This window comes from Varroa destructor, unplaced genomic scaffold, assembly GCF_002443255.2.
Source record: "Varroa destructor unplaced genomic scaffold, Vdes_3.0 BEIS01000005.1, whole genome shotgun sequence".
Lineage (NCBI taxonomy): Eukaryota > Metazoa > Arthropoda > Arachnida > Mesostigmata > Varroidae > Varroa > Varroa destructor.
Genome location: NW_019211458.1, coordinates 24459745 through 24484196, shown reverse-complemented (window position 1 = coordinate 24484196; position 24452 = coordinate 24459745). Strand labels below are relative to the sequence as shown.

Here is a 24452-nt window from a genome sequence, read left to right as displayed (position 1 = left end):
GCAGTACGTGTTTTACGCAGTAATCGCTCCAACTGAGCCGTAATGATTTAATATGCCCACTTTAATTTTCTCATTGTAATTTTTAGGCCATTCGTGGCCTTAGCGAACACCACAATGCAGACAAGTGCAAAGTAAGTAATAACCGTTATTTGCCCTCTTACCACGAATTGATCAATGAGTCTTTGTTACAGAACACATCTCGGACAATAAAAAGGTTACTCTTGGATTGGCTGTTTTCGAGCGAATTCTCCTTTCTCTAGAAAAAAAATATTACCATTGACAGTTGAGATCTTCTTAGCGACCGGTACTTACGGCGGGTCGAGATCTTCGAAATGCACTTTTGGAACGTGCAGCACAAGCTGCACGTTACAGCCGTGCTAAAACCTATGTAAAAAGCCAATTTTCTATATGGTAAACAAACGATCCATTTGACTAAAATGACACTTCCTAGAGGCTGAGCTAGTGTAAATATTGAGACAAGCTCAGTTTCAACAGTCGATTCGTGCCACTGTTAAAAATTAGGCTGCGTTTCTGGAATAATTATAAAGCTTTGTAGCATCGCTTAATACTAAAATAACAACACGTCTTTTTATATTCATACTTATCGTGCACAAAGAAAACCTTTATTTACAGACTAGGCTCAATGTTCGCATAGTACATGCTTATGCATCTTTGATCTGCTAAGTATTGAAACGGGTTTGAGCAAGCGTAACTTACAACAAGAATAAAGTTGGGCCAGCTTATAAAATAACTCTATAAAAAAATACTCTGACTTCGAGCCTCATATTATTGAGCGTCACCATACATCCGGCAGGAACCCAATAACAACTTACTCCCTTTCCATAATTCCATTTCTAAGCACCAATCATCAATAAACTTTTTGTGAAATTCATCTCTCCAGGACATGGTAGAGTTTTGAGCCCTCAGTAAAGCAAACTCTGTATTTCTCTCTTTTTTCTCTCTGATTTATAGCACTTTGACGCGTCTGCATAGATAAACGTTGTCCTACATCTTGCTCTCGTCCTAGATCTCATGAAGAAACAAAGCCCTGAAGACATACTGATTGATCGTGCTGATTGCCCACTATATCTGAAGGCGTTTCATGTTTAACAAACTGACGTCCGTCCAGCTCGCTTTCGAGCGAATCATGAATTGAAAAACACATTATTTGCGTGTCGGCAGTGCTTGAGTTGCGACTGCTCACTGAAAATGTTTTTCCTCGCCGACTCTTAATGGTACCTTTTCCATAGTTGACGTACATATTGTAAGTTACGCATAAGGCACCGATGACAAACGTCGCTAGGCCTGCGACGAACAGCGCGACTGAAAACATTGCTGATTCCGTTTGGCAAAATTCGTGACTTATAATTTCCGTGCAACCAGCAGTGCCTTCGCGAAGACCGAAGTCGGGGCAGAGGCAGGAATAGCGTCCAGCTGAAGGTGAATTAACACATAGATGTGAGCACTGCATACGGCATTTATGGCCACCAACCGGTTGTTTCATCGTATGAAGTACTCGACCTCGCAATGACTTGAAAGTCGTATGGTTTCCTGCCAGACGACGTATATGCTTCCCATTGCGGCTGATCATTGTTAGAGTGTTTTCGTCATCTTCCAAAAGTGCGAAATCAACAAACATGTCAACAAGAGTTAACGTACTATTAGCGACACCGTAGGCATACGCTAGATCGTTACAGCCCTGAGAATCGGTGAAGTCTTCTGGACAGAGCATTAGCTTGGTATCAGTTTGAATCGCAATGTTGCTCTCTTCAACATCGAATGCCAACGACGTAACATTTGTTTCCTCAAAGATGCGGCTCATATGAGTTCCGTCAAGACCTACCCGCCAAAGTCGTCCCTCTGACGTGAATAGTAGCCATCCGTTGAACGGGTTTACGATCATGTTCGAAATGACAGCTTCGAATCCGAGAATAATTTTTATGTACTGCCCATTCATCTCGGATACCATTATTCCTTTACTTTCGGCCCAATAGACCTTCCCATAAACCCAATCCAGCTCTAACGTTGATATGTCGTTGCGATCAGAGATGATGCGCGTGCAACTTTCGTTCAGCAAGCCTCGGTAAATAGACCTATGATCTTCACTGACGAAATAAGCCTGATCTTGTGTCTGGTGGTAAGTAAAGATTGTCGAGACGCCAACCTCGCAACGCATTTTCTGCTCTACAAAGTTGAGATCATCTGTTTCGAAATCGATTTCTGCCAGATGGAATCTTCCAAACATCGAGACGACGAGTACCGAGCTGCCTCCTAAAGGTAGACAAACTTTCTTCGTTATGTCACTGATGTAGCCGGCTTTACAGATACACTCATAGGACCCCACCGTATTACGGCATTTGAACGCGCATGTATGCAGATCCAACAAGCATTCGTCTATGTCAACGCATTCTATGGTGTCGTAATAGGGCGTCATAGTATTGACCGGCTGCAGTGCTCTTTCCCGGTAGCCGATAGGACAGACACAGTCGAAACCTCCATCGGTATTCTTACACTGGAGTTCTTTCGGACAATCGCTTTGATTCATGGCACATTCATCGATGTCGACGCAGCCTACGCTATCGTTTACGAAAATGTAGCCCATAACGCAGAAGCATACTCCCTTAACACACGTCTCTTTTGGCCTGCGTGTATTAGCTTCGCTTGACCGATTTTGTGGACAGTGTACCTCGACCTCTAAGATGCCGTCTTGATTGACCTTAACAACAGGTCCATCATTATTGCATGATGGAGACGCAATACAAGCATACGAACCGTTTTGGTTCTTACAAACTGAACCTCCAATAATCCTGTAACATAGCGTGCAATGAGACATATTACTTAAAAGTGTATTAGTAGTATTATGTGTTTGATAAATCAATCATACCTGTGTAGAACGAAGCCGGGACATATTTACTCACAGTGTGGAATTGAAATAGAAATTTACCAAAAATCAAACGAAAAATCTATAACTATTAAGGCTAAACAAAGTAAGAGGCTGAGAGCACAACTAATTTTCGCTACGAAGAAGCGATAATGAAAAAAAAATGATGCACTTTTAAACTATTTAATAGAAAACGATTATTCCGGTTCAATAAGTTATGTTTCCGTTAAACTTAGCCACTGCTACAGATTCGATTATATAAATAGTCGACGATGTAACAGAAATCACCTCTGATGCAACATGGCCAAAAGGGCGTTACATCTTGCAAAACTTAGATGAGCGATAGCACAGCCATTGACTGCATAGACGCTTCGCTTTACTGTATGTTATTGAAGATGGATTACAAACATAATACTGTCACCAAAAGTTACGGCTGTATATCTTTCACTGTAGCTACTAGAATAACATTGCAAGTTAAACTTACGGCAGAGAGCTCTGAGCATGCCGAATCGTCACAGTTTGAAGGATATTATCTATATGATCATTTAAGCCATAAGTGACTCTCCACGGCCGGTACGGGATACCAGTGCATAACTTACGAGCAGAAAGTTAATCGTTTTCTATCAAGAGTTAAGCTTGAGATAGATTAAATGCCTTTTATAATTAATAGAATTATGTGATGCGGTCGGCTGGTGATCATAATCATGTTGTTGCTATAATAATAAGCGTTAAGTAATTGTTGAGAGCCATTAAATGGTTTTGTATCGTCTTGAGTTGATGCCATCTCATAAAGTTAGCAGAACTCAGCCTACTGCTCCTCATATTGAAACGCGCTTTGTTTACAAGCCGACTCAACGCAGTATTTATATTGTATCCTATCGTTTTCGCATGGAAAGGAAAGGGCATTCGCTTGTCCGAGTCTTTATCTGTAAAAACCGTCTGAACTGTCTACAAAATATGTAGAAGCTACCGCTAGGGGGTTTCGTTCGCCGGAATAATGAACAAATGCCGTATAACCCAGGAGAATCTTATTGAAGGTCGGCTGGCTGAAGTGCAACCTGCGAAGTAGCCTCACAGCTTGATTGCACGATGCATAAACCTACGTCTACGTTGGCAGTTCGAATGGCTACTTGTGTTTGCTTGGCCATCTCGCCTTCTCATGCCTAATGCGGCATCTATTGCGCTATAAGGCTGTATGTCAATGTTCCGTGTACAGTACGTGAACGGCGTATAGTGCTAGTGTTGCGTACGAAACATTAATTTTGATTTCAGAAGCTGAAAATTATCCTCGAGCTGGAGTTTTTTTTTTATCAAAGCTTGGCCAGTAAGATTAGATAATCTGTGTCGAACGTCAACTGAACGGCGCTACGAGATACTGAACGTGGATTATATAGAGCATAGAAAAAAATGATGACGATATGAAAAATTATTACTTCTGTCTGAGTTGAACATTGATTAAGCGAAGCGTGTTTTTTTTCTGTGGTAAATAGGAAGGCATACCTTTGACACAGATTAGGTCCTGAGCATTCGTCACGATCGATGCACGTCCCGTTGAGCATCTCGTGAGTCGTCTCTGGACAAATGCAAGAGCTATTCCCATAACCATCGTTTTGGCACCTTAGTGGACCCTCACACGTTACGTTCGCACAATAGTCTGTCTTCGAACAGAAGAAACCCTATTCCAGAAATGTTATTAAATGTGTGTCTGTTAGATCGTTACCATTAGCTATAACTGAAACCAGATGAACTCAAAGATGCTTTTAAGCAACAATTCACAGGAATCAATAACGATTCAGGTTAGCCACGACTGACACAGTGCTTCAGTAACGCATGTCATACTATGAGGCCTGAATATTTTTGTTCTCCTCTATAATAGTTAGACAGCGTAAAGTTTTCAATCACAGTTGTTTCAAGTTACGACAATGTAGGAGCTTGCGAGAACTTATACAAGATATTGCTACCAAGGAAATAATCTTGTGTAAACTAATAAATAAACTGGTAACTGGCGTGATCATTTAAAAAAATTTCGTCGAGGCAGGACTAATCCTGCGGGATGATAGTGCGAAAATGTGCATAATTCGATCATCTTCAAGCGCTCTTGTAGAAATTTCATACATCGATTCCACATAAACGTATGCTTCTGTTTGAAAATGCTTTTTTTCGACAGCTGAGGGACTTAACTTAATTTGTTTTAATAGATCCACCTGTAAAACTATCGAGTAAATTTTCGTACATTTGGTTTGTCATTTAGAAAAACCAGTCATATTATTTACAATATGATAAATAACATTTTATATCTAACAAAATTAATTGATTTAGTTACAAAACGCAATCTGGTGTATGGCTTACAGGTAAAAAAAAACACCAAGATATTAACATTAAATCCAAGAACAATATCGTATTCGATCAGACGGATAGTAAAAACAAATCGCGTAGATTAGAATGCTGGATAGAAACTAAAGTTTATAACGGTAAGCTGGTAAATAAAATCAAATTTCCAACATTATCGGTTACGTTGTAACGAATAGTACTAGCTTGAATATTGGCCGTTAATAAACTCGTTGTGCCACCTGATCTATGTGTTGTGAATTGTAGCTAAAAAAACAGCCCTATTTACTGTTGGACGGGGTCCCAGATTTCACTGTTTATTTGTAGAAAGCGTTTGATGGAATGCCTAACAGCAGAGTCGGGCGTTAAACTCGAAACATTTACCACATACGCATGTGCAGTACAATGTAATGTTGTAAACAATTGCTTTCAGATGAATGCTTCCTCAATACTAAAGACTTTGTTAACAAAATAGACGAAGAAATACATTTAGCTGAAATTTCACGTTTCCTCAAAGACGGATTGCATATATTCAAATGTTTACATAAAGCTATTATGGATAGTATGAGGATAATACAAAACCTGGGGAATCTCATAGAGATACGAAAAGCTCCTGTGACTAGTAGATCGAACCCCGAAATGACCGACACGGTCATCATGGCGAAGAAGAATCCTTCTGCTGACCGCACACGCCTCTAGGAAATCGCAGTTGATAATGTGCGACAAGGTGACGGACCCGGTGGATCCTGCCCTAGAGGAGCTCCCTCGTAAAAGACTCTCGTACGCGTTCGATAAACAAGGAAGATGGTTATAACTAACATAGTCGAAAGTCGCGAGGTGCATCAGCAGCACTTTCACCTTGTAATGGTCCTTTTGCAGACCAATTACCTGGGGTGCTTGGAGTTCAAAGAACACCTTTTTTGCTACGGCGGTCAAATACCCTTGACTTCAAATTCAAAACGATCCGACTCTGAACTCCATGTGTTGTCCTTTTCTCAGCTAAATGCGATGCAGGGAACGATGCCGTCCCGTCAATCGCTGTGCGTAGCGATTCACCCTTCGTCGCGCTTATACGAGCACATCTCCAAGAGGCCCTTCAAATGACCGCAGACAAAAACGCCACTGCCCCTAGGTGACAGACACTGACTAACCTGAATAAACTTCAACAAAGTGACCGTCTGATCGTGGTCAATCCCCACCCCAACGTCAGAACCATCATAGCAGACAGCACTATGGCGGCGAAAGGCCTTGGAAGAAGAAGCGGTGTACGTCCCTGCCTCTCTCGATTCCAGCAGTTTTCCTCACACAGGCACTAAGCGGACACGCAGACTCGGAAAATGTCCTGTTACAATAAACCGCACTTCAGAGGGAGCCGATCCTAGCTGGGTCCTAGAGCCGATTGCAAAGCAGTGGTCGGAGCTCGGAACAACCGAGAACCGCAGGCTGAGACGAAAAAGTAAAGTTAAACAAAATCATTTGTTGTACAGAGGGATACAGAGGGAAGGACCCGTGCTTTACTGTTGCTAACACCACCTGTCTCTCGGATAGCAACCGACAACCATTTGAGGGTTATATTAGTTCAGTAGTCGACATATTTGCATCCCATTTTAGAGACCTAAGCGCTCGATTGAAAAAAATAATCCGGTAAGCGAGAAGAGTTGGAGTCGACCTCTGGAGCGAGTGCTGATTTCGACCGAACTAGGCCCCGAATTGATAACCCTGTTCCCGGTACCACGAAATACGTACATCATTTTTCATACCGACATCTTGACCCAAGTGCTAAATTTACCTCTAACTTACTTGAAGCCGCTCCAGTACCGTCTGATATAAGTTGTAAACTAGCCGCTGTTGCATCATGCCTGACGCAGAAATTGACCGAGAGCCACTTTGTTATGAAGCTGCTCTGTATTTTTCTAAAAGTTGATATCGGCGAATACTTGAGTCTAATCGTTAGTAGTTCCCTGCACCGAAAGAGAACAGGTCAGTATAATACGAGCCATATAAATGAGCACGAAAAGGGAAATCAACATTATATTTTACAAACCTCACGGAGCTAATAGAACATTTCAGAAATATGTTCCCATCTCACTAATCGTGTTTTTATGCACGTTACATGGGATGACCAAATTTCTATAATGACCTAGGAGCTGGCGGCTCAGTTCTCTACGTTTGAGGTACTACGTTTTCTAGAATAATTTCAACCTGATCCACAATGACCACTTGAGAAACAGCTAACACGTCCAATTGCTGGACAGGTCTATTTAATACTTGTTTACTAACGAGCTGAAATGAAGCCCTCCTAAACGTTCGAATTATGGAGGGCAATTGAGAGTCATCTTACTACGCGTCGGTTGGCGAGGTTCTTGAAAGCTTGATCATGAACTTTCGTCGAACAATCATGATTTCGCACGATATTGCTTTAGAAGGTACACTGTGCCTGTCGTAAGTTAAAACAGATGCTCTTTGCTGTGCTTATAGATTCTAAGTCAGCATATGATATGGCCCCCGGAGACAAACTAGATAATAAGGTGCGGAGTTGCACAGGAGATGCTGCCATTAATCAGACCGATAGTACGGACAGTGAGTAGAGGTAATCCAGTTGGAATTGCTTGGCCAGTTAACTAGCGTTGCACAGGGTAACAGCCTGAGCCCTCTGCTATTCTCTCTGCTGCTCACGAACCTGCCACGATCTAGAAAGAGAGGTAAAAACATTTCTGTACGCTGACGATCTTGTTTCCGGACGAGAAGCCAATTTCAGGTTCAGCATACTCTCGTCAAGCTGCCTTGACGATAGTATGCTGAGACGAAGCTGGACTGTTCTGAACACGAATGAGCCAGAGACCATAAACTAACGCCGTAGAAACCACTGCGCTGTTTCTGACATGCTACACGTACGCATGAAGTACGCGAATAGCCTTGACACGTTGGGCCTGACCCTGGCCATGGATGGCCAAACTTTTGCAAAGCATATCATGGACAAAATTTGATGAACGATACTTGCGGGTATAAAAATACGTACGCCACCGAGGTTTCCTTTGCGCGTGGCACTAGTCTTGTTCGCAATAAAGGTAGCCTCTGCGGAATCCAAACTGTCTGGAAACAGCTTTCATTGAGGCGACCCGAAAGACTTAACCAGGTCTACACATGCCTGTATCGTCTATCGTTGAATAAATACATTTACTTTCTAGGTGCCACAGCTATATTTTTAAAGATGCGATGCCTCTTTAGGGTTCATCCGCACTTATAAGAGAAGGTTGGCAAAGATCGATCTTAACTTTAATAATATGTGAGCTATGACTAATGAAGCTTGAAAAAAACCGGTCGGGACGAACAAGCACATAATTATTCGTTTTTCAGTAAATGGGTTTTATCACAATACATATGGATTTTTATTTGCCAGGGAGCTGCATATATCTGCATAAGACGTGGCGCAATATGTCTTTTATAGCACACAGTACCATGCGTTTAGTGCTGTTACTAGACAGTCTCTGCGTTCAAATCCTCGAGTTGATATTTTTTTGAACACAAATAAACATTAAAACAAGCTTTTCTATATAATATGAGAGATATAAAGGCGTATTCTAACGTTTTCCTAAAAATAAGTTAATTTTTTTCGGGCAGTTCTCTCAAAAACGGTCAAGAAATTATCAAACATCCCAGTTTATAAATTGGTTAGTTTTTTTTTGGAGTCCGCATGCTGAACACAAAGCTAAATTTTTAGGAGAGATCGATTTCTCTCATTTAATACCATAATGCGGGTAATATGATGTCTTTTTTAAAAACGGTCGAGAACTTTCCCAAATAATTGATGTTTTCCCATTGCTTGGCGTCTCGAGTATTTTTCTTTTATAATATTGCTTTATAATGTTCTGAAAATTGAGGCCTACGTCATTTGTTGATAGTTGAACAATCTCGAGAGTATCACCGGTCAATGGTGCCACGGTAATGGTTTAATTCAATTAAAAGCACGAGCTAGTTAAAATAGGAGAAAACTAGTAGAATCATCAGACAAACAGAATACAGCAGTGAAATATATTTTCTGAAGGAAATAAAATGCTAGGTCATCATACAAGTCAGACTTCACCACCGATGTATTTATTGGCTGTTGTGACATCCTTACTTTCTAAACCATGAATTCCTGGTGTTTGGGCTCCGCATATTTCTAATACTATATAACATCGTGGGGCCGTGAGCCTAAAATTGCTTTCTGGAATGATGGAAGTAACTAGTAAAGGCTTCCGACTTTACCTTTTCAGGCAGCTTTGGAACTTTCGGAACACGAATATGGTGTTCCGGGCATGAGCAGTTGTATCCACCCCGCGTGTTGCGGCATACGCCCGGTGGATCGCAAAGTGATTCGTCGAGACACTCGTTAATATCGTCGCATTCCCGCGTGGATTCATTTAATTTGAAACCGGCAGATTTGCATATACACTCGTATGACCCTGCAAATAAACGCAAGCAATTCGTAAAATTTATATACTACATATATATATATATATATATATATTACAAGAGAATTGGCAGACTTCTAGACTGAATCACTTTTGAACTTCGCGCCACTAGCAGATTAAAGTTTACCTGATTTGAATTCAAAGCACAGGAATGTATTACCGCAATCTAAGAGGCTTTCGTGAAAGCAGAGTATAAAGGCTCAGTTGGTCAAAAGTGGAATTTTAGGTGTGACTAATTACAGAATTATAACCGAAATGCGGAAAGTGAGTGAAAAATAATTTCTCTGTGAGTTGATTCCAAACTAGTTGAAAGTGCATGCGGCGTATTTCACGTAAAACTTTAATCAATGAAAATCTGCTTGGAGCACATGGTCGTCATAAACGAGGGGTGGCTCAATTTCTGCCATCTACTGAAGGGAGACTAAACACGAGAATTCTAAAGAAAAAAATCAACTCTGTCGAGTAAGTTCGGACGTAAAACGACTTGCAACACTGCATGCAACCCACTATCTTGAGTTCCTCGAGAAGCTTATGGACGGTTGCTTGATAACAATGCCTGACCCCATCAATATCCAATATCGGCTTTAACTTACTTGTTCTCTTGATTGATTCATTTTGTACTTAGAGTCAGTGCGATGACAAGGTTTTTCACGCTCTAAAAAAGTAACTGTTGACAAACGTATTAAAAAGTCGTAGACAGAGAAATTATATGTGAGCGACGCAGATGGTAGGTACATGGCTATCCAGAAGCTGCCAGAACGCTTAATATGTACATAAAAGATCAAAGATACACAAACGAATAATTATTTATTTTTTACGATTATAATTTAATCAGAAATAATTAAATTTCGTTGCAGATTCGTTGCTAGCAGCCTAGAAAAAGTATAGGCATATGCTAGCCTATGCCTATCGCATTTTATCGAATAGCATATAAAAGAGATGATGGTCCTTTGGAAGACTTTTTGAGCTATATGAATAAAAAGCGGCAGGTATAAAGGCAGGTGTATCGGTCCTATATAACCATAATAGAAATATAGGGAAATTTAAATGGAAGCAATCGATCATTTGACAAATCGTAATCTGGACACATATTGCTGGCCTAAGTTCAACGAATAGATAGGTCGAGTTGCTCAATACTATTGACCTCCGTATATTATAATTAGACAAACTTTACCACACATGATGATTGCTACACAGGTAATTTGACATTTTAGGAAAACATTACTTGACTACAACTGCCACTCCTCCGTGATATACTATTATGCCGTGCAGAATACTATTTGTACAAATTTGGGATACAATGTTATCCAAGAAATGTTCGAAATGGTGATGAAATATCTAGAAAAAAAAAAAGGTGCTTCTGTAATATGCGTGTGCTTATGACGACGCTAAGGTAACTTGAAAAGGACACAAGACAAAACGAGCGTTTTTATAGGAAAAAAAAACCTTACGGAATAGAGTTCCTCACCAAATGTATTCTTGCAGTGCTGATCGTCCAAACACGTGTGAGTACCTTCCTCGCATTCGTCCATGTCTATGCAATGTATTCCGACCTGCCGCGTTCCTTTTTGGCATCGTATTTGCCCTACGCACTTTTTACCTAAATTCGGAAACTGGTTCACGCATACAGTATCGGATGCGCAGTCCTTGTCTACATGAAACGAAGTAAAAATTGAACGAATTCTATCATTTTCTTTTAGACTCATTATGCAAACAAAGGCACCATATTTGAATCTACGTCTAAAGAAGCCTGATATTTACTTTGTACAGTTAGAACTTAGCCGAGATTAATCTCAGGAAAAGTTTGTCCTAAGTGTGGCAAATAGGCAGATGTAGATAAGCAGGACTTGGAACAAACCTGCAATGAGCTCTTCAAAATAGAGCTGCTTGAAACTGTTTCAGTTCAGCGACAGATACTGTCTGTATACTATTGGATTAAAAATGTACTGGCAAAAAAGCCAATTTTTATTGGCTAATAGCCGATCAGTGACCGCACTTATGATGCCACACTTACTCACATGTCTGCTATTTGCAGGCTCAGTTCCCGTGATAATGTAGTGACAACGCGTCTGCCTGAAGTTAGGGTTAGCTAAAATGGTCTAAGTTCAAAACCGAGTTTCGACGCGTACCGCTTTGTGCCACTTGAAACTATGTTTAACACCAGCACCGGGCATGAGATCCTAAACCCTTATTTTTGATACTGAAGTTTAGTAACAATAATATAATAGTAATTCGATAATATAGTATTCTTTTTGTTTTTTATTTTGCAACTACTTTGAAGTAAGTGACTTATTGCTATGTTTAGTTATTTTGTAGAAAACAAAAATGGGATTCCGAAGGGTCGTGAATTGTGTTTTGTGTTACAAACGAAATAAAATGTTCACAAGCAATGCTAATGACGTAGAAGGTTTCGGAAGAACGGCTTGTGAGTTGATGCTGATTGTTCAAATGGTACTACCAGTCTCGCGACTGACGAGATGGGCACCATGAGCTGAATTTCGAGCAAATACAGACCCGCCCGCAACAGTCTCAAAAGACCCGCACCTTATTCAAAATAAAGTAACACGTCATCATAGGCAACAAGATGAGGACATCCGGGAAGTCGTGAAGACAAAAGCACCTAGCATTCCTTTAAAGGCGAACCCGAACTGAAGAAAGCCACAGGATTAAAATTAGCGACCAAACTTTTTTCAAAAAGTGCTAAAAAGGTTGCGTGATCGTGTCGGCTTGAGCTTATGGAGAACGTTTCGTAGCTGCTTCACCTCAATAATACATCGGTTTACACGTTGTTACCTGTAGTGCTTTGTTATAGGGTACTTGTGTACCCTAAGTCTCCGTATTCACTACATTTAATCCCCTTGACTTTTCCATCTCTTCAAAGCTCATAAAACACACGTCAAGATAAAAGCTTTAGAATGGTCCAAAAAATCCAAGACAAAACGACAAATTAACTGAGGGTTCTTCCTACGATTGAGTTCCAGAGCTGTTTCAATGACGAAGACAATCGGGTCCACCTGCGCTCAATCTATGATTAATAATGAATAGTTCTCTAAGAAAACACTGAACGCTTGCCAAACTGCTATAATATTAAATAAAACAATAGTTAGCCTCTTTTTAAATGAGTACTTGACAATTTTGTACTCACACTGTGTGATATGCATTTTTGCCACAGTGTCTCTTTTAAGTGTTTACTGACCCGAGTAACACTCGCAGAATTCTTCGTCGATAAGCGAGCGGCAGTCTTTATGCTTATCGCACACATCACTTGGGTAGATGCACGTTTTGAAGATACCCAAGCAATCAATTTGCCCCTTAGCACAGCGGCCCGTTGCCGTTACAGGTTCAGTACCGGCCGCAAGGACAAGAATAACGTCAAGTATGATTATCATCTTGTCCTTGATATAACCATCAAAAGTCTATTATTGGTGCTGTTTAATTCCCAGCAAGCCTGGTTTCGTAAAACATTGTTATTAAAACACGATACACTGCAGCGTGTTATGGATCGACAAGATGGATTGAATCATTTTTTAAACGTATCAAAATCTCGTACGTTATGGCACTGCTGCCAACGCAAGAAGCCTAGCTGCTGCGGCGGCTTCTAAATCTCTCCTATCGATCCGCGTTCATTTGAAGTCAATCTTAATGAGTTCAGCTTCTGTGGTTTCAAAGTGCGGTTGGAGAACTAAAGGAACAACGTCGCCGCCACCGCGTCGATACTGAACTCACTAGCCCTCAGCATGATCTTGCGCCTTAGCGTAAAGACAATGAACTCTCTCTCAGACCTCCTCACTCAAAGAGAAGGCTAAAGTCGTCAATTGACGAGCATACGTGCGTACAGTTGTGCACCCCAACCTTCGGGGCAGTTCGTATACAAACGTATACACGCCGTTAGCATTTCTAAAAACACAGAAAAATATTACAGCATACCATTGAATCATAGACAACCTCACGCACGGTGCACCAATGCTGTTCGCCAACCTTTCGCAAGGTTACTTAAGTGTTGTTATAAGGTCTATCCTGGATCAGGGAACAAGAAATTAAGTAAGAACTAGCGAAAACTTACTCGGAGAATAGTTTGTAACAACATGTTACAACTAATTATCGTATCAGATAGAAATAGAGAAAGAGCTTTCAATAGAAAATCAACTGTCGCTATCAATTTATCTTTCGTTAGAGATGTACACAGACAACAAAAAGCATTGGATTAAGTTTATAGTAATTTGTACATGTTAGAATCGTCCCTGTTGTTGTTCAATCCCACTTACCGCGTCTGATTCGTTTCATATTGCGTAAATTACTAATACGTGCTAGATCATCGTCGATCCGACGTGCTGTTCGAAGAATTAAAGCTAGAAGTTACCGTCCCTAGGTCGAACGATGCTTGGCGGTACTAAACCTATAATAATAATCACAGTGGCACTATGAGCGACGGCAGTGCGTTGTCCAATTCATTAGGATCCAAGAAGCTGCACTTAGATGCGGTATAAGGATGCCATAGGGACAACTATGTATAAATACTACAAATACAAAAGTCGTACCGCCAGTAGATTTGCCTTGTTATGAAATTGCCTTATGATGAACCAGTAAGGTTAGTTATACCGCATAACTTTCGTAAGATTATGTCAAGGTTCGGGAAAAAGCTATATTTTAACTTTCGACAATGAACTTTAGGACGTGAATGTTTGTTATATTTGCACGAGTTTTCGTTTATTAGAAATGTGCATGTATGTATTCAAAGCTATATATATATATATATTTGGAAGATACAATAATATATATATATATATATATATTATTGTATCTTCCAAACTTATTCTAAGTAAATTTATCATTTGAGTAGGTGCCACTTACCGACAAGGGGACCTTCTTTTTGACGATACGCCGCTTCAAACTCCCCCATGGCAAGAGGCCACGTTACCGCTCCCGTCATCGCCGAAGAACCTTCTTCCTTTTTTAACTCCTACAGAAATGATGTAACCACACAAACTGTAAACAATACATTGAGAACAAACGATAACATTATCTTTAACGTTGTACGAGATATCAACAAAGAGGATTTGAAGCACTTAATAATAACCTTATTGCAAATATTGGGATCTGATAAGAGTTCAATTGACTGTGAGTTAACCATCATTAATATTATTCTATCGAATCTAATTGTCACACTATTAACCGATATCCAGCACATAGAGCGTCTCGTTCGTGATCATCGCTGTTTTTCTAAAAAAAAAAAACACATGCAAAAACGCCAATCAAGTAAGAGTCCGACGCTGTGAATGCCGCTAACCGAGGGCAGCTTCGAAGGCGTTCATCTCCTGTTCTGTTGTTGACCAGTTGTAGGTAAGGAAAAGCGATATCGATTATTTGCTTGATAACCCTCATGACGTTGCCATTTCAGTTCCTCTGGCGCATATCGACATCGTCCTACACGAAGATCAGGCTGTTTTACTTCTTTCTGTCTTTTTCACTACGGCTAGACCAGTTTCTCATCGAAGAAACCCATGCAATCGAACTATAATAATGTCGATCAGACGATAGTGATACAGGGCGGCAACCAATGGCTTCACAGCCCTCCTGCTGTAAGAAATTTTTTTTTGCCATTTATTTTCCAGCGGTCATTAATCATCGTCACTGATCATCTAAATAATATTCTGAAATACTCACAGCAGATTATTTTAATGCTACAGTAGAGCTAGCATGGCAATAAGAGGTCTAGGGCTCTCTCAACACACTCAAAAGCATTCTGGTCGGTCAGATTCTGTAAATACAGTTGCGTAAATAGCATTCGCTTTGACATAACTTCAATATTTTTTCTGTAAACGTCTAATGTCGATGTGGGCGTTTGCGTTATCAAAATAGATTGGTGAACGTATTGCGCTAGGTAGTGAAATTAACGCAGTGACACCCCATATTTATTATGCAGGTTAAACACTAAAGATGTCTTCATTGCATTCTACTGCAAAAAAAAATAATAATATTTACGCTAGCACAGACTGAATATTTAATAGAATGGTTAAACTGGCAGTTCTTCCGAGAAACAAACATAGCTTTTTCTGCTATTAAAAATGTCGAAACTGTTAAAATACCGCTGTTAAACCTTTGGTGGCCATTACTTCAGACGGATCATTCTCTTGAAAGATTATTCTTACCCATAATCTATCGATAGCACCTCACTTTCAATCCATATTGATCGAGCAATTCATAGAAGACAGAACCGATTATGCAGCTATCCCCTTCATTGTTTCACATAGCCCCATAATTTAACAATTATGAAAAACGCTTCACAGCAACACGTTATATAAATAACGCAGAAAAATCGACTTTCTTGCGTCCACCGTTCCTGCATGCGCATGTTCACCTGATAAACAACCTTGGTTCGATTGGCTGGCTGGCTGGCTGGCTGGCTGACTGACTGACTGACTGACTGACTTACAATCATAAACCACTGCGATTTAAATACAGCTACTGTTACTCAATACGGTTCGGCCGAATTGAGTTCAAGTCATTGCCAAGCCGTCATTCCTTCACTTGTACGCGGCGTGAGGCGAGCCTCGATTCCTATCAGTCTAAATTGGTTAGACAGGACGTCTACTCCTTCAGCATGAGTTCGTTTGTCCTTTTGTCCAGCTTTACCTTTTTGTCAGCGTCGGAAATCCTCGTTTACATTTAGCTTCTTGCAAAGAGCCGTCCGGTAGCAACTATTGAACTATGCTGGTGTGGTCTTCCTGTGTGCCGCAAACGCGTCTCGTAACGAACAAGCGTTTTAACGCGTCAGCACAATTTCGGCGAAGTAGAGCAGTTCAGTGATGGGTTAGATCAGAGGCAGGCACATGCACTTAACAGAGATTTTTCGTTCAGAAACAACTCGTTACCATGGCACATGGCAATGAAGAAATTCGGAACGATGTTGTGACTTTTCACGCTAAAAAATTCCAGTAAACACTGAATAGCCGCGGCAACGCAACCGATAAGGATTGACAATAATTTACAGAGTTAAGTGGACAAACAAGCATAGATCTACGGAACAAGGCAAGACACTTTTTCAGCAAATGAAATAGGTCGAGCATTAATCTCGGTTATCGGACCCACTCTTATCTTTACTATATATCTCTGCCTACCTTTAAACCAACTGTTCACCATGTTATGTTCTGAAATTTCATGTTTTTGTACGAGAAAAACCTAGTTGAAAACTAGTTTGACCGAGACCGAAAAAGGGGCACATAATTAAATTTGTTCTGTATGCAGGAAAAATCTGTAAAGGATCAAATAGCTATACACTAGCACGAGTCAAATTGAACTTTTACTACCATTATATGATACAGCTATATGTTTTATATGTAAATACACATCACCCTATTTAGAATTATACATGAAACATCTATAGTCGAGCACACAGCCTCCTTGCGTCCCTTAGAAAAATCTTCTCCCCATAAAAGTCGCAACTGAAGCGTTTCGCCAACATAGCTACTCCACCGAGCAACGCTGCCGTTATTTTTACTACGAACACAAATCGAATTGTAAGTTGAACCTTTAGTTCGAGGCCACAACCACTAAATAGAACAAGCTTGCATCTTTCTGATTCAATCTTTGAAACTATTAACGCTTTAGACCTGTTTGTCGATTTCGGTTCTCGCAGCTTTAAATGTCAGTTTTTATGTCAATGGGTTGTATGTTTGACTGTTGCCATCCATTGAACTAATTGAAAATATGTAGCACCTTCAAATAATATTTTGAATTTTCTTAAAGCGTGAATAATTTCGAAATCTATAAAACGAGAAAAAAAAAGTCTCAGCAATTCGATTCTTTGCTGTGATAAAGAAATTATTTCATCCATACGGCCATTCCTCCTCATTTTACTTGTTTAGTAACTTTATACATTTAAATGTACTTTAATTTGAATCGCCATGCTTCAGTCATTAAATTTTAACAGTTTATGTCTGAAGCACATTATTAATTGAGATCGACATCGAGAACAGCTAGCTATAAGTAGCAATGTTAAAGCTAAGTATGCTTATGTCTATGAATTACGTTACAACTTACCGATTTGGACCAAATAAAAATTATATTAGCGCGTTTCTTGCTAGATTATCCTATTAGTATCCCACGAAAATACCTCAACTTAACTAAAAAAAATCTGAAACAAAATAAACATTTCACTATGATTATTATACACAGCAGAATAAAAAAGTGCATTTTCACGCCAAGTTGAAACCGCGTAATACAGTAGAGTAGTAGTTCACAGACGCATTTCTCTGAACGCTATCTGACTTCTCTGGTAGAAGCACAGCGTACCACTCCATATTTGAGAGTGATTTAGAGGACGTGTTACAGAGTTAAAATGATCACTATAATATATACTATGTATTATGCATACATAGAGGACACGACGAGTATGATTTGTTAGAGAAACGGTGATAATAGTTAGTAATTTCAGCTTGTTCTACCGTTATGATCAGTTGGGTTTTCAACTTTCAGTCTGTCGGCCAAAGGTCGAGTTCATTGCGTCGCCACTGAATCAAAGTCCTACCCAGAGACGAAGCGGTGGAGAAATTCGGCTTCCCAGCACAAAATGAAATGTCTGTTAATGCCCAGGCTAAACTGGGCGTAGATAAGGCGGACAGTAAATTTTGCCGGTGCTGTCGAATGTAGCTAAGCAACATATCAATTTCACATCTCTTTTCTCAAGTGTAGATTAAAAAAACTACTGTTTAATACGTGTCCTCCGTTTTTTTGCCCTGTTAACATATAGCACCAACCCGTTTTCAGGGATTATTGATTCTAGCTGATATTTACATGGCCCATTTTTCGCCGAAGCTCAAATATTTACCTCGAGTGTCGTCTAATTGGATGATTACAAATATAATTGAAACCAATTGCACTCTTAAAACGCAACTCGAGGACGGCCACTAACCACGTGGCAAATCCATCTTACCGAGCATTTCAAAAAGCCAACCAGTTATCTCTTCCATTGATGCAAAGTAGCCAGTGTCAAAAGTGCATTGCGGCAATAACAAGGTTGATTATTCAGAAGAAGGCTAATTACGGCAGCACTAGGAAGAAGCTAATTCTTCAAAGTAAGTGTATGATAACTTATCAAAAAGGACATACTACGGAGCCGGGATAAGGTGTCGTCTAATGGTTCCGGAGGTAGAGCTGGAACGGCACATAAGGCTCTGTTGTAAAGACTGTGGTTGAGTATATCATGGATTTATTCTAGAGTTTGCATTTCGGGTGGCGTACTTATCTGTGATTTCTTCTACTAATACCATGTACTTCATACTATATGGGTCGTGATTAGATGGAGCCTATTGGCCGGTCAATAACTAGATAAACCTTCAACCTCTAAATATCAGACAAAGCCCTATGAATAACGCCTATTTATCGTATCTAAATAGAGCACCCTAGTTAATTATATCAAGATGATTAGTTAATTTTTGAGGTTATTAATTTTTTTCGACGTGTTCCAATTGATGAATCGTTGCAAGTTCTCCAATTGCTGGAATATCATATACTATACTTATGTACGATATCAATTAATTCGAATATATCATTGGACCGATTCATAACATGCTCATTTGTTAGCGATACCGTTTGCTCGGTAGACAATACCAACGGCAGATATAAACAACTATATAGAAGTCCGGCAACTTTTTTGCATATGTAAGATTATATTTAAACCATGGGCCGAGACAGATAATGCTACTCATGCTTTTGAGATTTTGCAATACTATCGTTTCAGATAAAGATCTTTCGATATGACTATAAATGCGATGCGTTCGAGACTACATCCTATGAGTAACGCTTCGCGACCGGCCCATACGTCCGGTGAGTAGATACGGCTAGACGGCAGAAATGAAATCTCGTATATGTCACAAAGCCTCACTCGAAATAGTTGAATTCAATAGAACTTCTCAGGGAAACTGCCCTTTCTGTTTGACTCAAGGAAGAAATCGTGAACATTTCAATGGGTCGGAGCTTAGTAACCCCCGATAGGTTTGAACAATGTTTCTAAATACTCGATTTATTTGTGTGTGTCCCGTATTTATTAATACGATATGCATACGAATAGTGCTCATACATTTTATGTTAGTAAGGAAAAGTAAGACGTACGTTAATAAATTATTTTAATAGTATCGAAATGCTACTAGTAACTTGTCGTACTGCGATAGACCTAATGCGTTCATATTTGTCCATAATAATAATAATAATTTGTTCATATTTGTGTCTATGTTTAGAAAGTGATTTGGTTTAGGGCAGATCACTTTCTAGACGCAATTTAGCAAAATGTCTTCTAACAACAGAAAAAACAACAATTTTTTTGTCATTGTAGGTAACGGCAGTTTATTCGGTGGTCTGCTTGGGGGATTTCTTCGTGGTGACAATATAATACAAGGTGTCCTAGGGGTGGTTAAAAGACTTTTTTCCATGTTCGGGCTGGGAAATCTCCTTGGAGGCGTATTAGGAAATTAAGACAACGCTGTTAGTAGGATTTGAAGAATATGTTGGCCTTTTATTGCGAGCAGCGGGTCTAGCTTGATTTGACGACGGTTCTCATTCGGCCAAGAGTGAAGAAAGGATATTTCCCAAATCATTTGACAAACAAATCATATGAACATAACTCGCTAGTCTAATCTCTGACTATTTTTCATAACTGTTATTGTTGTTGCGAAGCCGATTTGACGCTGTCCGTAGTGAAAGAGCACTGAACGAAAATAGACTGCTTGCAACTGCTATGTAAATTTGTTTAACAGAACCGATAGAGGGCATATCTGTCAATGTAGTTTTGGTTAACATGTGCCCCAAAGATATATTTGTCAATGAGTCTTTACTTCTTTGAAATCGAATCTAAATATTATCTATACCCAACAGGAGAAAAAGAATTATTACGTACACAGCACTATATAACTATTTGCGTTTAACTAGAAATCAACTATTTACTCGTCTCTGTTAACTTGTGTAAACTAAGAAATCTGTACATAACGATAGCTTTCTTTGTTCATTCAAATTGCTTTAATTGTATAATAAGGTACATAACATATGTGTTGCTTACTTAAATGTACACAACTTTGAGATACTAAGCGAGAAATATGGGAAAATCTTTCTTTTAGACATCATTCAATACGATCTTGTTGAAGCTAGGTCATTGATTGTTGACCGCCCTCATTCCATACAAACTCGAGCAGATAGTGACCATGATCATCATTCAGTAGCTGCCACTTCGCACTGATCCGAAAGGTCAGTTAGTTCTTATTGTTTCAACGTCTTCAGGCTGGTTGTCGCAAAGGCATACCCAGACGTCACGATGGACAAAGTTTATAGAAAACCAAAGAATGGCCCGATAAGATCTGCCCTCCTAGTCGTGACTGAGATTGGGAAAGTCGCTTTCCATTGGGGTTTCATACCAACAGTCGTCTACCTCGGTAAGTTGAATCTAATAAAGACAACATTTTGCCTATGTGCTGGCTCTCTTTCCAGCCGGCGGGTGCTACTAACAGCAACAACTTTAGTCTTAGTTCGATGAAATATTTCAAATGACTTGCGCAGAACTTGAATCGGCAGCCACAGCAAGTATGCCCTTCGAGCATATTCTGCATGTAAGTGCGCAAGCAAGAATCTCATTTAAGCATCGCGGTTCCGTCGATTTGCTTCCGCGGAGTTGACGTTTGTTTTGGTTCTATGACGATGCTTTGATTGATACCCAGCTAATCCTGCTGGTGCATCGTGAACGATCAAATTCAATAAGAAATGATTCGATTTATAATTTGTGAATAGTGATGTGGTGTGATTGAGTAATATAGAAGCGGTTGTGTACATCGGAGCTTATCACTTCCTCAATTGATGTTTGTGGGTTCGTGATTAGGCAGTGTTAAGCGCTCAGCAAAACGATGGCGTTCTCAGAGTATTGGGTGAACAGCGCAGATGCAATGTTGCCAGGTGAACGAGTAGTAACTGCCGCAGACTTGGTTGCACTGTACGAGGAAAAGCACCTCGTTCATGGAAGGGGCCTTTTGAAGTTGACAAACCAACGCCTGCTTTGGATTGGTCCGCAGGTTTTTTCGATGAATCTAGATAAAATATTGAGCACTTCATTCGATGCTGGCACATGGACGAAAAGTGAGAAAATTATCGTTGCGGTCAGCTCTGAGCTGACATTCCGACTTTCGTTTCGAGGTGGCGGATGCAAGGATTTTTTACAGAGATTGGAGGCTGCTCTTTGTGCTAAGGAATGGCTGTACGGAGTTGCTCGTAAGGGACATGGAATTGGTATCGGTGGAATACAGAAGAAAATTCAAACTAGGGCCGAACAAACGGATCTGTATATTTCAGCAGCATTTGAAGATTTATCAAATTTGATGGCCTCAGCAAAAGACATGGTCGAACTTTCGCAGAAGCTTATGGTAAAATCAAAAGACAAAGGACTCACCGACGATGAAACTGTACAATTTCGTAGTCAGCTACTTTCCATTGGTCTCACTGAATTTGGAAGTCAAGTAGGGTACTCCGGTGATAATCAGTTACAACAAGAGATCATTTGTGTACTTCTTCCGGTCTGCGAAAGCTCATCTGGAATGATCTCTCTTACGGAAGCGTATTGTCGTATTAATCGGGCGCGGGGCCTCCGACTGCTTTCGCCAGAGGATATGTTAGCGGCTTTAGAACGCATCAAGCACCCAATTAAACTAACTACATTCACGTCAGGTTTACGGGTAGTGCAGTTATCAAGTTTAGATGAGTCGGCATGGAAGGATAAAATTGTATCTTTAATAGAAGAAGCGGGTAGCCTTAGCGCAGAAGAGCTGGCCACTTGTTTGAAGACATCGGCTGTGCTAGCACTTGAACGACTGCTGCAGGTGGAGGGGTGTAATCGCGCCTGTCGAGATGAGAGCGTTAATGGACTAGTCTTCTATCCAAACCGCTTTCTAGAAGGCAAAACAGCATAGTCACCCGTACGTTCATTAAAACCCATTATTGCAAGGAGAAAACACACATTTTAAACTACTAGCTTTTTTTTTCATTTGAGCTCTTAAGCTAAGAATGTGTTTTGATTCTTAGACGTGTTAGCAATGACGGTGTCATTTGAGCTATTCCCTTTAATAAACTTGGTAAACCAATTTTACTTTATTAAACCATTAACGCAATTTTACGCTAACGAAAATATAATAGACTTTTGTCATTTGATGTCTATTGCAGGTTTTCAGAAGGGGACCGAACCCGGCATGCCAGAGCTCAGCCTAGGAAGGCAGGTTTAACAATAATGTTATAATCTTTAATTTTTGTATATACGAAGTTACAGCTCGTAACCTAAGCGAAAATGTTTGGGTACAAACGCAAAATATACCTACCTCTTTAGAGTAAAGGAAAAAGGTACAAGTAAGCACTCCCTTATAGAGTATTTTTAGTAATTCTGTGTGAAAGCTAAGTTGTTTATTATTGGATAAACGATATTAGAAGCATCACATATGATACAAGTTACAAAAACACCTTTTTCTTTCGGTAAGTAATTATTATTTTCTTGACCTTTGCACGTCGCAGTATTATACATCTAGTTATAATACGGGCGAAAATCACGTACTCTGTAATGCTTTGCCAAGCCGACGTTCTTAAATCAGATTAGCAAAAGTGTCAGACATTTTCTTGTCCTAGAACTGATTTAAAGCTCATTTCATTTTAAAAATCGAATTTGTTAGTACGAAGCTTATTTAGTGTACCCAGTATTTTATAGTTACTAGTTGACTATACAGACTCTTATTCAAAAAGAGCGTGTAATGGCTTTGTGAATCGTGAAGTACTGAGTGAAGTTATAACGATTTGTGCTTTCTTTTCCAGCCTCTTCTGGCTCTAACGGAACAGACCTTACTGGAAGAGAAGAATCGCAATGTATACATTTTAAATATAATATTATAAAACAATAAATTTCCTTTCAATTAGAGCGTTGTTTTTGCTTTATGCATACTTGAGGGGAAAGGTATATTTAGTTAAACATATTTTTCAATTCTAAATATTTTTTCAGTTCTAAATATTTAAACTTAAAATCTACAGTTCTATTCTGTGGAAATAACCTCTGGAATAATATTTCGCTAACAATCGGAATTTCTCATGTAGCCGTAAAGAGAATAATAGACGAAGTTAGATTGTACCGTCGATCATGTCTGTGTTAAACAGCTCCAGAAGTTTCACAAGCCACTGTGTAAATTTCTTAGACGCGGAAAATTACAGATCGATTCATTTCCGCACTCCAACTCAACATTGTCTAGACTTCGAAAATAGAAGAATTCGACCGGATACGATTTTTTATACATTGCCATTTATCCTCTGAAGTAAACAAAACAGGCACAGTGGTACAGCGTGCTGTGTTTAGGCTAGCTACAAAGAGGAAATAAGTAAACCGGTTAAGGTTTACGTATAGTTTTAGATTTTTGGAGGGTAACTTGGATGTACAAGTCTCCCAGGAACCGTCCTACACTGATTGATTTTGTTCGTGATTCTCCTGTTTGTATCATTCTTTGGCCAAGTTTCAGACAAAATTGCCGCTTACAACAAAATTGTTAGAAGTCAAGAAAATCTTTTTGGCCATATGACAAACAGAATCTTACATGTAATATATTTGCTAAACTTTTCAACCTACTTGGCTCGCAGTGTTCAGTGTATACAGCTCTGATTTATTGAGTTTGTTGTCCTCTATGCGTTGATCTATGCGCTCAGCAAATCTGTCAGTCTCAATCAGTTTAATTCAGCAAATCATTGTGAGTCTAAAGTGCCATTGATTAACAAAATGAGCGCTCTTTGCT

General features: G+C 39.7%; 2 protein-coding genes across 10 annotated transcripts; one reads left to right on the top strand and one right to left on the bottom strand.

Annotated features, from left to right (window-relative positions):
- Nucleotides 1–586: 586 nt before the first annotated feature.
- LOC111251418 (uncharacterized) lies at nucleotides 587–14649 on the bottom strand. Of its 4 annotated transcripts, XM_022807981.2 has the most exons (6): nucleotides 14515–14649; nucleotides 13929–14059; nucleotides 11132–11314; nucleotides 9458–9654; nucleotides 4382–4557; nucleotides 587–2807 (listed from the first exon to the last, which is right to left on the bottom strand). In XM_022807981.2, exons 2-6 carry the CDS (start codon nucleotides 13945–13947, stop codon nucleotides 1031–1033), a joined length of 2352 nt encoding a protein of 783 aa, XP_022663716.1. In that variant the 5' UTR covers nucleotides 13948–14059; nucleotides 14515–14649; the 3' UTR covers nucleotides 587–1030. The 4 variants fall into 4 exon arrangements, with proteins under 4 accessions (XP_022663716.1, XP_022663715.1, XP_022663713.1 ...); XM_022807980.2 differs by lacking the exon at nucleotides 13929–14059; XM_022807978.2 differs by lacking the exons at nucleotides 13929–14059; nucleotides 14515–14649 and adding an exon at nucleotides 12860–13398.
- Nucleotides 10111–23591, top strand: LOC111251421 (mitochondrial import receptor subunit TOM7 homolog). Of its 6 annotated transcripts, XR_015329325.1 has the most exons (7): nucleotides 10111–10125; nucleotides 14504–14636; nucleotides 15062–15242; nucleotides 19403–19488; nucleotides 19994–21083; nucleotides 22855–22903; nucleotides 23491–23591. XR_015329325.1 is itself a non-coding variant. In XM_086991502.1 (3 exons), exons 1-3 carry the CDS (start codon nucleotides 20966–20968, stop codon nucleotides 23504–23506), a joined length of 183 nt encoding a protein of 60 aa, XP_086847628.1. In that variant the 5' UTR covers nucleotides 20853–20965; the 3' UTR covers nucleotides 23507–23591. The 6 variants fall into 6 exon arrangements, 2 of the variants coding, with proteins under 2 accessions (XP_086847628.1, XP_022663718.1); XR_015329326.1 differs by lacking the exon at nucleotides 14504–14636; XR_015329324.1 differs by lacking the exons at nucleotides 10111–10125; nucleotides 14504–14636; nucleotides 15062–15242 and adding an exon at nucleotides 18723–18737 and having other exon boundaries at nucleotides 19994–20142; nucleotides 20772–21083.
- The last annotated feature ends 861 nt before the right edge of the window (nucleotides 23592–24452 follow it).

Bases quoted from the DNA above. Each gene is read 5' to 3' on its own strand.
- LOC111251418 (XM_022807978.2), bottom strand. From the start codon at position 13,052: ATGATAATCATACTTGACGTTATTCTTGTCCTTGCGGCCGGTACTGAA. The intron at 11,315-12,859 runs GTCAGTAAACAC...CGTTTCATGTAG, and splicing joins ATTCTGCGAGTGTTACTCGG to ACAAGGACTGCGCATCCGAT. The intron at 9,655-11,131 runs GTGAGGAACTCT...GTTTATTTGCAG, and splicing joins GCACTGCAAGAATACATTTG to GGTCATACGAGTGTATATGC.
- LOC111251421 (XM_022807983.2), top strand. From the start codon at position 21,549: ATGGCGTTCTCAGAGTATTGGGTGAACAGCGCAGATGCAATGTTGCCA.